This window comes from Taudactylus pleione, unplaced genomic scaffold (genome assembly GCF_031769625.1).
Source record: "Taudactylus pleione unplaced genomic scaffold, aTauple2 ptg000189l, whole genome shotgun sequence".
Classification (NCBI taxonomy): Eukaryota; Metazoa; Chordata; class Amphibia; order Anura; family Myobatrachidae; genus Taudactylus; species Taudactylus pleione.
Window position 1 is genome coordinate 2,755,001 of NW_028284591.1, and position 13,655 is coordinate 2,768,655.

At 45.0% G+C, this 13,655-nt stretch overlaps 1 protein-coding gene across 2 annotated transcripts in view; it reads left to right on the forward strand.

Annotated features, from left to right (window-relative positions):
- Nucleotides 1–686: 686 nt before the first annotated feature.
- The window catches only part of ONECUT2 (one cut homeobox 2), a 59,107-nt gene continuing 46,138 nt past the window's right edge, over nt 687–13,655 (forward strand). For both annotated transcript variants that reach the window (XM_088476525.1, XM_088476526.1), the window contains exon 1: nt 687–1,785. In XM_088476525.1, the coding sequence (XP_088332651.1) occupies nt 687–1,785 (1,099 nt within the window). The remainder of the gene's footprint in view (nt 1,786–13,655) is intronic.

Here is a 13,655-nt window from a genome sequence, read left to right on the forward strand (position 1 = left end):
CATACATACATACATACATACATACATACATACATACATACATACACACACAGTTTTTTCTGCACAGAACTTTAATGCATGCACTAGCAATATATAGACGTTGGGATCTCACAATAAATTAATTCACCAAATCCTGTCTCAGTGAAGCTCCTTGTGCACAGCTCATGTGGGGTGTCTGAGTGCTGCAGATGAGTGCACTTTAAACCACTTGCTTCAGGGAAAATAGGGATACTGCCTCTTTAACTGGTCATCCCCCCCCCCCCCAGCACTAGACTGGAGCAATGTGAGCAGACGTGCCAACCAACCTTGAACTGCTCCCATGCCTGTGCTGATTGGATACAGGGCTTTGACACAAGGCAGCTGGGATCTTTGATTGGAGTGATAGCCTGTCCACAAAGCAGCTCCCAGCTCGCCTGGTTGGGTTAGGCTGCGCTTTCAGCAAACCCATTCTGGACAGCTCCGGCTGCCTGAGCAGAAGACGCAAGAGGAGGAGAAGGGCTAGGACATGGAGAGGGCTGGCAAGCACTGGCTCCTCTGATAGAGCCCACTGAGCAGCACTCACACTCATCCCCCCCCCTGCCCCTAACCTGCACTCAGCACAGCACCCTGACACCCACTCACCCTGACACCCACTCACCCTCTAAGCAACCCGGAGGCCTTAAAGCTGACCCCCACCCATGGACTGAATGAAGACTGCCTATAACGCCTTTAGATGCCTCACCAAAGACCTGGATGCCTGCGCCATGAACCCAGAGATGACAATGGACAGCATTTGCAGTTTGCATGGTGGGAGCAGCCATGAGCAGGACCTGATGAGCAGCCACAGCCCTCACCACCACCGGAGGATCCACCAAGACCTCATTGCTCCATCTTCTAGGTCCGCTATGGTTTCCAGCATGGCTTCCATCCTGGATGGGACTGGGGACTACCGGCCGGAGCTGTCCATCCCCCTGCACCATGCCATGAGTATGCCCTGTGACTCCTCACCCCCTGGGATGGGCATGAGCAGCACCTACACCACCTTAACTCCACTCCAGCCCTTGCCCCCTATCTCCACAGTGTCTGACAAATTCCACCACCCCCACCACCATCCCCACCACCACCACCATCACCACCAGCGGCTGTCTGGCAATGTCAGTGGCAGCTTCACCCTCATGAGAGATGACAGGGGGATCCCAGCCATGAACAACCTGTACAGCCCCTACAAGGACATGACTGGCATGGGTCAAAGCTTGTCGCCCTTGACCGGCAGCCCCCTGGGGAATGGCTTGGGCTCCATCCACAACACTCAGCAGAGCCTCCACAACTATGGACCACCTGGCCACGAGAAGATGCTCAGCCCAAACTTTGATGCCCATACTGCCATGCTGGCCAGGGGGGAGCAGCACCTCTCCAGGGGTCTGGGCACTCCACCTGCTTCCATGATGTCCCACATCAATGGGATGCATCACCCGGGCCATGCCCAGTCTCATGGGCCTTTGCTGACCCCTGGTCGGGACAGGCCTCCCTCCTCCTCGGGAACTCAGCTCAATAACTCTGGACAGTTGGAAGAAATTAACACCAAAGAGGTGGCGCAGAGAATCACTGCAGAACTGAAGCGGTACAGCATCCCCCAGGCTATCTTTGCCCAGAGGGTACTGTGCAGGTCACAGGGTACCCTCTCAGACCTGTTAAGGAACCCCAAACCTTGGAGTAAACTGAAATCTGGGAGGGAGACCTTCAGGAGGATGTGGAAATGGCTGCAGGAGCCTGAGTTCCAGAGAATGTCAGCTCTCAGGCTTGCAGGTGAGTTGTGGAACCCAGTGGTCATCACCAGTACTGTGCCATTTGTGTCACCTACATCCCTGGAGAGATCAGGTCTGTAGATGCAGTTGTGGCAGTCATGGAACGGTGGCTTCTATTGTCATCCCCTATGGACACGGATACTGTAACTACCCTATACCCTATTGCTGAGTGAAAAGCAAAGTGCACAGTATCATTTGGTCAAAGGTAGCAATGAGGTAGATTTTCACCCTTTTGAGGACAAAGCTCTACACAGACCCCGTAACTAAGTCTCCTCTTCATGAGTAGTCAAATTGTGGCTGGTTATCTGTGGTGGGACTACAACTCCCAGCATGCCTTTCAGAACTTGTATTTTTACCACGACCAGACAGCCACAGGTTTGTGCAAGCTTGAATTGCAAGTTGGCTTGATGGTGGCAGCAGGTCTGAGATAAATCTGTACAGTGTGTGTTTATATATAGAAGTGGTGAAAAATGGTTCCGTATAATATCACTATTTCCTTCCATATGTAGCTTAAGCTAAATGTGCAGGGCTGGGGGGTGAAGACACCTGAAAAAAAAATGAAAATCTCAGTGCTTGCAATTGATATTAGACTACTACTGTACATTGTTGAAAAGCATTGTGGTTATGTGTGCCCCCTCTAGTGGCCAGTTGGTGAATTGCGTCTACCTATTGTTCTGAGGTTGCATCGGAAAGTGCTATGGAAAAAAAAAAATCTGAGAGGCATGTAAACATTATTTATTATTAATTATGCCATTTAAAAGCGGTTACATTTTACGAATGACGTTTCTCAAGTGCAGCAATATAATTATACTTTGTGTCTGTGATACCTAGGTATGGCTGTGCAGTTTTTGTCTAATCTGCATACTCAGTTATTTATTTTCATTTTTATTTTATTTTTAATTCATTACGGTTGCCCTGCCAATCACACACCGATATTTATCGTTACATCCTAGCATGAGATGTGAGACTGCAGAAGGGAAACGCTTCTTTACTGAACAAAAGATTGTTGTAGAACAATGCACGGTGACATCAATAGGAAATATCACATAAACCCAGAGGAAATGACTTTAGGGCTTAAACCTTAATACAAATGAATAAACCATCTTCAACGTGTGTTAATATAGCCCTCCTGCCCCACACCACTCTGCTGTCCGCTTCTGATATTATTGGTTATTAAGTAAAAATAAGAAGGCAGATCAATAAGTTATTTTTAACTGAAGTTGTTGGAACATGGCTTCGGGTTGTAGGAATAGGGTGATCCCTGCTGCTTAAAACTATTTTGCAATTCACATTGGAATCATGAGGTCTTTTCAGAAATCTGAATATATGTAAAGCTATTATATGCCATGTTATTGTCTATACATTATACTTGTAACAGGCACCCTATAGCTGTGCACTTGACAATTAAACAAGCAGTGTCTTCCCTATTCTACTCAATTGCTAGCCTGTAACAGGAGGCCTCTGTGAGGAAGGGGAGGGGGGGACCTGTATTCTGGTCACGTATGTGTTCACCACAGTAGAGGGGCTTATTATGAGCTGGTGATATTAATCATCGGTAGCAAATTGTTATTGATATCACATTAAAAAACTGCATTTTACTCCCTGCTAATGTGTCCCCATTGCCTGGAGCCCAGCAGGGCTGCCATACAATGAGGTGCTGTTTAACCCTTTGCTGCCAGGCGGTGAAGTGAGGCAGGAGTGAATGTCAGCATTTGTTTGGTGCTGGCTGCCTGCTGAAACGTCATGTGCTGTTAGGCGATACTAATGGCAGCGGGTTCGGTGTGTAGTGTGACTTGTAAGTGGGAGAGAGAGAGAATAGAAGCCACTTCTATTAATTATTGATATAAATCTCAGCTCTGGAAAGAGCAATGTCATTGGCTTGAGACTGGGTTAAACAGGCGAAATCCTGGAGTCTGGGGTCTCGTTCACCTGGCCCCCACGTTAAAGTGAGCTGGAGAATGGAGGGTGCCCTGTACAGTATATTCAGCATTGTTGTGTGTCCCTATGTCACAGGGGAGACGTTGGTTACAAAATGGAAATTAACACTGTCATCAGTGTGTGTGTGTGTGTGTGTGGTGTGTGTGTATGTGTGTGTACACATAATGTATCTATCTATCTACTATCTAGCCATATATATATATATACACACATTTTTCTGAAAAGCAATCGATGGGCTATTTACATTGAAGCCTATTATGTGTGCAATCTATATGTATCTATATATATATACACATATATGTTTGTGTGTGTGTTTTGTATATATATGTATTGCATATACAAGAGCACACATATAGAGATATATACGCACATATATATTTATATATGTATATATGAATGTATATATATATACGGTAAAATGTAGCCTATTGCTGCGTTTTGTATATATATATATATATATATATATATATATATATATATACACAAAACGCAGCAATAGGCTAAATCGCTCATTGATTACATTCCAGTGTATGTAGTGGATTCCATGTGTATGCGTGTATATATATATATACTAATATATGCACATACAGTACAGACAATAAGTTTCTATATACATATATCCCATTGACTGCATTCCATAATCCAGCTTGTAGTTACTATTTGGCTGATGCTGGGATTGATTTCCGTGGATTGCTGTATGATCTGTTGAATATGTATTTTGTATTGAGTGGTCCTGTCTGTAACACTACAATGATGGCCCTTGTTTATTTCGGTGTCCCCACCTGAATATATTCCCATGATTAGCCCAACAAGCAGTACACACACTGTGGGATATTGCATCGATCTCTCCAGCCCAATAGGTGAGGACACCCTGTGCATTCATCCTGGCAGCCCCTTCAGCCCATTATCTGTCCCGTACAGAGTACAGAGTAGGACTGGTCACAGTAATGCAGATTCCAGTGTGTTTTATATTACCAGACAATACACAACTAATGGCTCTAACTCCTTTATTGGCCTCTATGTTATACTAACCTGTAAATTGTGGAGAGTTAGGGCTAGATAAGTGATGGGTTTGTGCATAAACGCTATTTGACATGATTTACATAAGGAAACAATGTGTCAATGTGTTTAAACTCAGGTTACAGCGTTTGCAACATTGTAACAAGTAAAGTGTCAGGAAAAACATGTGACGATTCTAGGCCACCTGCTTACCTATTATTCTGGGGCAATTTACGTGAATGATTTTTGAGCGTTGTATTTATTTTTATCATACCCCCCCCTACTCCCCCCAACTGCAATAAGGCACTTTACATGGGAAACATTGAAGAATAGCAAATTCTTTTGGTGCTTTGGTGCACGGCTTTAATAATGAAATTGGGTCTATTGCTCCATCGTCTAGTTAATATGGAGAAAACAATATATATTCTTGTTACTATTAGTAGTAGTATTAATATTAATTATTATTGACACTACTATTACTATTGTCATTATTATTCATTTGATACTATTAATATTATTTTATTACTAGTAGTACTGTTATATGTAGATTTACTTTCATTTTTTTCTTTTATTCTTTACACAAGACATTACAGGCGAGTATAAAAAGCGCAGCAAATATTTCTGTATGAACCGTATTGTCAGTTACTGATTATTAGTCGCTAACATATATATATATATTATATAGGCTTCGTATTACTGACATATATATATATTATATAGGCTTCGTATTACTGACATATATATATATTATATAGGCTTCGTATTACTGACATATATATATATATATATATATATATATTATACAGGCTTCGTATGACTGACACAGTGACACTTATTCACACCCTTTGGCTAAGAGAATCAGGTGGGTGGGGGTCTCCCCTCTCCTCTGAGATATCCTTTATAGACCTCCTATGTCACTATTTCACACAGTCCTGTGTATGGTGCCAATCGATACCTGGGATGTTTGGAAGATTAAAAGAGCATTATTGCTACTAACAGTACACAAACGTGTGGACCCAGTTCCCATTGATCTGGTAAGTGATCTGCCTTATTTCCAGTAAGGAGAAGAGATGGCCTTCCCAGCAGACCTCTCGCCGTCACCCCCTCCCCAATACTTCTGTCTTTCCCCTGTAGCAGGATATCCTGCTCTTCCCAGGCCTATGATACATATATAATATAATATCAAACATACACATATACATCCACACAGGGCAATCAGTATTACAGCGTTCGGGGGTGCATCCAAATAGGAAATCCAAATAGGCAACCATCACGTGGGTCCAGAAAATGAGCCAGTGATGCAAAATAAATAGCATGACATTACTATCAGTATATATATATATATATATATATATATATATATATAATGGTCTTATTAATGCAAAAAAGCCACTGCTGGTCGTCACTGCAGGGTCAGTTCAGTTGAGTAACCAGCAATGGCTTTATGCATCTATAAGACACTTTTAGTGCCGGATTCTGTACACGAATGAGTGCCGGATCCTGTATATATATATATATATATATATATATATATATATATATATATATGTATATATATCCCCACAGCACACAGAGCTGCCAGCTGACACAGGTAGGATGAGGCCGCATACTGACCCGAGCCTTTGCCTATTGTCCTCACTCTTTTCCGTATGACTAAAATGTGCAGAATAATAACAGCTGTAACTAGATAATTCTATTTCTATAATATCTCTCTCATGTATCTAATATATGTATACAATGTATCTATCGTAATATAATATAATATATATGTAATCTATATATCTATTTATCTATATCATATTGTCTATGTACTCACCTATCTCATATCTAATATATATCTATCACATATTGTATTTACTTGGTATTATCAACCCATCTATCTCATATATATCTATCTATCTATCTATCCATCCATATATCTCATATCCATCTATCTATCTATCTATCTATCTATCTATCTATCTATCTATATATCTATCTATCTCATATCTATATATATATACACACATGCATACGGTATAACTTTTGACAATGAAAAAGGAGCATAGCGTGATTTGTACACAAACTTATTCTATTCCCTTCTATTACTCATTAATAATATGTTAATATTACATTGTGTCATTACATTGTTACATTGTATTATTGTTTGTTATTATTACATTGTGTATCTGTTACTATCTATATATATATATATATATATATATATATATATTTTTTTTTTTATATAAGAATAAATAAAGAGGGGCACTCACCAGGTTTTATATTCAAAATGAAAAAATAGTATTTATTCCTCACATGTCAGCTCCAAACTGCCTCAACGTTTCGGTCTCCATGAGACCTTTTTATAGAGGCACAGGAGTAACAGCACAGCACAGGGGTTACAGAGGGAAGGATAATAATAGCTCCCAGTGCCTGGCAGAGTGTTGCCCTTACACTGGGCACAAGGCGTGTCAGAGTGATGCCCTTTCCTGGGGGGCGTTGAGCCTGGTAGAGTTTTGCCCTTACCTGGGGCACAGGGCCCGGTGGGGTCTTGCACTTTCTCTGTTTCCTCTTAGGCAGGTCCTTACAGTATTTATGGTTTCCATCCAGCTTCAACAAAACTTGGATTATTACTATCATTATTGCCTTTTATATAGTGACATCGGTGCATGGCCGTAGTCTGTAACCGGTCAGTTTGCAGCGCTGCATTGCCCTAGCTGCGGGGCTGTAGATGGTAAGCTCTTCGGAACAGTGGTGCCGGGCTCTCCTCCTGGCGGTAGACATCCGTTGATTTGAATTTGTCAGAGGAGAAAGTTCCAGCAGCGGGTAGAATAGCGCTGCCATTTATGTAGGACGAGGGAAACCTTCTGTATCGATCATATTAATGTCCGCTCAGGCTCTCACCAAACCACATGTATACAGACCCCTGTGCCTCTGTCACTGTGATGGGGGGTGACGTCACAGATACAGCTTATACACTGTGATGGGGGTGACGTCACAGATACAGCTTATACGGAACACAGATCGGCAATTATACTCGTGAGATCTACAAAGGTGACATCTTCTGGAGAACTAAAAGTCCCAGCTAGACAGATGACCTCTATGTCCTGCCATTCATCTGCACCTTGCACCTCCGATAGAAAAGTGCATGCTGTGACTTGTAGCCCTACAGCGGCTGATGAGCCCCAATTTGCCCAATCCTGGTCCACAATTCTCCTGTTATCTTGTACATTTATGACATATTGGGTATTTCATGTAACAGCTGGGTGCTAGCTCCACAATTGGGGATCAGTTCATAGCACATTAGATGGATACTGGCAGTGCATGCTGATCTTTGTAGTTCCATAGAACCTGGCAGGGCTTGTGGCACTACATGGTCTCAACACAGCAGTTTGAGAGCTTATGCTTGTTGCTGTATTGGGATGTGTAATGGAAACTTAACTACATCCATTTGAATAATGTGTGTTTGTGTATATATGTTATATCTCAATCATCAATACACCTATATCAGTAAATATATATCGCACACAGTATGCTATGTGTATTGTGCAGTTGGCGACAGTCTGGTCCGTGTTTATCAGCTCAGCATTAGTCAGTTGGAGGAAATTAGCCCAAGTTGTACTTTATTATCTGTCATTAGCAGGTAGATGATTAGAGGTTTTGCTACTATAGGAATATGAATCATTAGGTGAGGTTAGGAGCCACAGGGAACAAAGGTCAGGGTCCTGGGCAAGTGTGTTTGCAGTGTTAACTCCCTGTCTGTGTCTGACGTGTGTAGGTACTAATGCCCTACGCTGGATACTGGGCCTGATTTAGAGGCGCACACTATTTGCGTGCGCTCGCTCTGAATCAGGGCGTCCCTATTTTTTTTTTGTAACGGTCTCCAGGCCGCTCGCACAGCTGTGGGTGACCACCATCGGGCTTGCGAGGAGACCCTGTGGTAGGGTCTCAGGTCTTGCAAGCCCGAGTGGACTTCCTGCGCTAATAAAGCAAGAAGTCCACTACTGACATCACTAGTGATGTCAGTAGGGCCGCCCACAAATGGCAGGAACGCCTCCGTTTGTGCAGTCATCCCCCCTCCCCGCCTACAAAACGGGGCGAGCTGTCGATCAACATCGACAGCCGCCCCGTCTTGTAGCGAGCCCTGGAGCGAGTGATTTCTCGCTTGCTCCGGGGCTCGCACACGTGCGGTGCGCACGCCGCACGTGCGCAATGGCCCACCATCGACCCGCTTGCGAGCGCTATGCGCTCGTGAGCGGGTCTGAATCAGGCCCACTGGATGTCCAGGGCCGTTGCTACCATTAGACAGCTTTAGGTGGCCGCCTAGGGGCGCCAGCCACTAAAGGGCGCCGCTGAGTCCACAAAAAAAAAAGAATGTTGTCTCTTTCAGTCCCAGTTGGGACTACTGATGACCAAAGCTGACGCAGGAACTCCCCCAGCTCCCAAAACTGCACTCTCACTTGTTATTGTGGAAGAGACAGCAGCAGTGCTGGTGGTCTCTTCCCTCTTCTCCATTCATCTCTTTTCCTCCAGGCACCAGCCTGTCTCTCAGGGTGAGTGTGTTTTTGGGTTTGATGAGTGCTGGCAGAGTGTTGGTGTGTGTATGGGGCTTAATGAGTGTGTGTGTGGGGGGAGGGGGGTTTAATGAGTGCTGCCAGGATGAGTGTGTGGGGGGTTAATGAGCACTGGCTATGTGTGTGTGTTAATGAGTGCTGGCGGAGTGAGTGTATGAGTCCTGTCATGGTGAGTGTGTGTGTTAATGAGTGTGTGTTTGTGGGGGGAGGGGGGTTTAATGAGTGCTGCCAGGATGAGTGTGTGGGGGGTTAATGAGCACTGGCTATGTGTGTGTGTTAATGAGTGCTGGCGGAGTGAGTGTATGATTCCTGTCATGGTGAGTGTGTGTGTTAATGAGTGCTGGCGGAGTGAGTGTATGAGTCCTGTCATGGTGAGTGTGTGTGTTAATGAGTGTGTGTGTGGGGGGAGGGGGGTTTAATGAGTGCTGCCAGGATGAGTGTGTGGGGGGTTAATGAGCACTGGCTATGTGTGTGTATTAATGAGTGCTGGCGGAGTGAGTGTATGAGTCCTGTCATGGTGAGTGTGTGTGTTAATGAGTGTGTGTTTGTGGGGGGAGGGGGGTTTAATGAGTGCTGCCAGGATGAGTGTGTGGGGGGTTAATGAGCACTGGCTATGTGTGTGTGTTAATGAGTGCTGGCGCAGTGAGTGTATGAGTCCTGTCATGGTGAGTGTGTGTGTTAATGAGTGCTGGCGGAGTCAGTGTATGATTCCTGTCATGGTGAGTGTGTGTGTTAATGAGTGCTGGCGGAGTCAGTGTATGATTCCTGTCATGGTGAGTGTGTGTGTTAATGAGTGTGTGTTTGTGGGGGGAGGGGGGTTTAATGAGTGCTGCCAGGATGAGTGTGTGGGGGGTTAATGAGCACTGGCTATGTGTGTGTGTTAATGTGAGTGTATGATTCCTGTCATGGTGAGTGTGTGTGTTAATGAGTGCTAAAAGAGTTAGTGTGTGAGGGGGTTAATAAGTGCTGGCAGTGTGTGTGCAAGGGCATTAATGGGTGCTGACATATATTGGAGCACAGATGTTTGGCATAAATATGTACTGGGGCACGCATGTGTGGCATAATATATTGGGGTCACAGCTGTATGGCATATAAATAATTTGGGGCACATGTGTGGCATACAGTAATTATTGGGGCATTGTGTGGCATAATTCATGGCTTTGTGGCATTCAATACATTTGGTGCACAGCTGTGTGGCATATGTATTGTGGGCACAAATGTGTGTCAGATTATGTAGTGGAGGCACAAATGTGTGGCATATTATTTATTAGGGACAGAAATGTGTGGCATAATATGTATTAGAGTCATTGATGTGTATCATAATTATGAAGTGGGGATACAGCTGTGTGGCAAATAATGAATTTGTTTCACAGATGATGGCATATTATGTATTGGGGCAGTGTTATAAGGCACAGTGTGATTTTAGGTGTTCTGTGGTGTGGCATATTAGATGGGACATTTCTATATAGCATATTATGAATCTGGTAAACTGCTGTCTGGCATATTATAAATTTGGGTCACTAATGTGCAGCATCTTATGAATTTGAGGAATCAGGGGCAGTGGGCAAAATGTCGCCTAGGGCACCCAGAAACCTTGCACCGGCTCTGTGTATGTCCTGTAATACTAAGGAGCCACATGCCCTATACAGGCCAGGGATCCAGAGGTGACATGTAGGACATTGCATCACAGAGCTCTCCGGCAGTGCAGGGGTTAATCATTATCCTCATCATGCATGTCTGCTGGGGGTAACATACACCCGTCACGTTTTTTTTTCCTCTCTAGTAGAGGGAGGGGGGAGGGGATCAGTATTTCATGAAAAATATATTACTTTTGGTTTATTTGTATCCATTTTATGTACAGGTATGGGATCTGATCTCCGGAAACCTGGTATCCAGAGAGTCCTGAAAGCCAGAAAGAAAAAAAAGTAAATAATTTGTTGCTTTTCGGTAATCACAGTAATAATGTCACCCACACAGCCATGGTCACTGAGGGCTTATGTCTGCAGTCACTGCGAGGAGCGCTACACTGCAATGTATGATCATTGTCTGCAGTCACTGCAAGGAGCGCTGCGCTGCAATGTATAATGATCATTGTCTGCAGTCACTGCGAGGAGGGCTGCACTGCAATATATGATCATTGTCTGCAGTCACTGCGAGGAGCACTGCACTGCAATATATGATCATTGTCTGCAGTCACTGTGAGGAGCGCTGCACTGCAATGTATGATCACTGTCTGCAGTCACTGCCAGGAGCACTGCAATGCAATGTATGATCATTATCTGCAGTCACTGCAAGGAGCGCTGCACTGCAATGTATGATCATTGTCTTCAGTCACTGCGGGGAGCGATGCACTGCAATATATGATCATTGTCTGCAGTCACTGTGAGGAGCGCTGCACTGCAATGTATGATCATTGTCTGCAGTCACTGCGAGGAGCGCTGCACTGCAATATATGATCATTGTCTGCAGTCACTGTGAGGAGCGCTGCACTGCAATGTATGATCATTGTCTGCAGTCACTGCGAGGAGGGCTGAACTGCAATATATGATCATTGTCTGCAGTCACTGCGAGGAGCGCTGCACTGCAATATATGATCATTGTCTGCAGTCACTGTGAGGAGCGCTGCACTGCAATGTATGATCATTCTCTGCAGTCACTGCGAGGAGCGCTGCACTGCAATATATGACCATTGTCTGCAGCCACTGCCAGAAGCGCTGCACTGCAATGTATGATCATTGTCTTCAGTCACTGCGGGGAGCGATGCACTGGAATATATAATCATTGTCTGCAGTCACTGCGAGGAGCACTGCACTGCAATCTATGATCATTGTCTGCAGTCACTGCGGGGAGCGCTGCACTGCAATATATGATCATTTTCTGCAGTCACTGCGAGGAGTGCTGCATTGCAATGTATGATCATTGTCTGCAGTCACTGCCAGGAGCGCTGCACTGCAATATATGATCATTGTCTGCAGTCGCTGCCAGGAGCACTGCACTGCAATATATGATCATTCTCTCCAGTCACTGCCAGGAGCGCTGCACTGCAATATATGACCATCGTCTGCAGTCACTGCCAGGAGCGCTGCACTGGAATATATAATCATTGTCTGCAGTCACTGCGAGGAGTGCTGCACTGCAATGTATGGTCATTGTCTGCAGTCACTGCGGGGAGCGCTGCACTGGAATATATAATCATTGTCTGCAGTCACTGTGAGGAGGGCTGCACTGCAATATATGATCACTGTTTGCAGTCACTGCCAGGAGCACTGCACTGCAATGTATGATCATTGTTTGCAGTCACTGCGAGGAGGGCTGCACTGCAATGTATGATCATTGTCTGCAGTCACTGCGAGGAGCGCTGAACTGCAATATATGATCATTGTCTGCAGTCACTGCGAGGAGCGCTGCACTGCAATGTATGATCATTGTCTGCAGTCACTGTGAGGAGTACTGCACTGCAATGTATGATCATTGTCTGCAGTCACTGGCAGGAGCTCTGCACTGCAATGTATGATCATTGTCTGCAGTCACTGTGAGGAGCGCTGCACTGCAATATATGATCATTGTCTGCAGTCACTGCCAGGAGCGCTGCACTGCAATATATGATCATTGTCTGCAGTCACTGCCAGGAGCGCTGTACTGCAATGTATTATCATTGTCTGCAGTCACTGTGAGGAGCGCTGCACTGCAATATATGATCATTGTCTGCAGTCACTGCGAGGAGCGCTGCACTGCAATATATGATCATTGTCTGCAGTCACTGCCAGGAGCGCTGCACTGCAATATATGATCATTGTCTGCAGTCACTGCAAGGAGCGCTGCACTGCAATGTATGATCACTGTCTGCAGTCACTGCCAGGACGCTGCACTGCAATGTATGATCATTGTCTGCAGTCACTGCCAGGAGTGCTGCACTGCAATATAGGATATAGGATCATTGTCTGCGGTCACTGCAAGGAGTACCGCACTGCAATGTATGATCATTGTCTGCAGTCATTGCCAGGAGCGCTGCACTGCAATGTGTGATCATTGTCTTCAGTCACTGCTAGGAGCGCTGCACTGCAATGTATGATTGTTGTCTGCAGTCACTGCCAGGAGCACTGCACTGCAATATATGATCATTGTCTGCAGTCACTGCGAGGAGCGCTGCACTGCAATGTATGATCATTGTCTGCAGTCACTGCGAGGAGCGCTGCACTGCAATGTATGATCATTGTCTGCAGTCACTGGGAGGAGCGCTGCACTGCAATATATGATCATTGTCTGCAGTCACTGTGAGGAGCGCTGCACTGCAATTGCATGATAATTGTCTGCAGTCACTGCGAGGAGCGCTGCACTGCAATGTGTGATCATTGTCTTCAGTCACTGCCAGGAGCGCTAC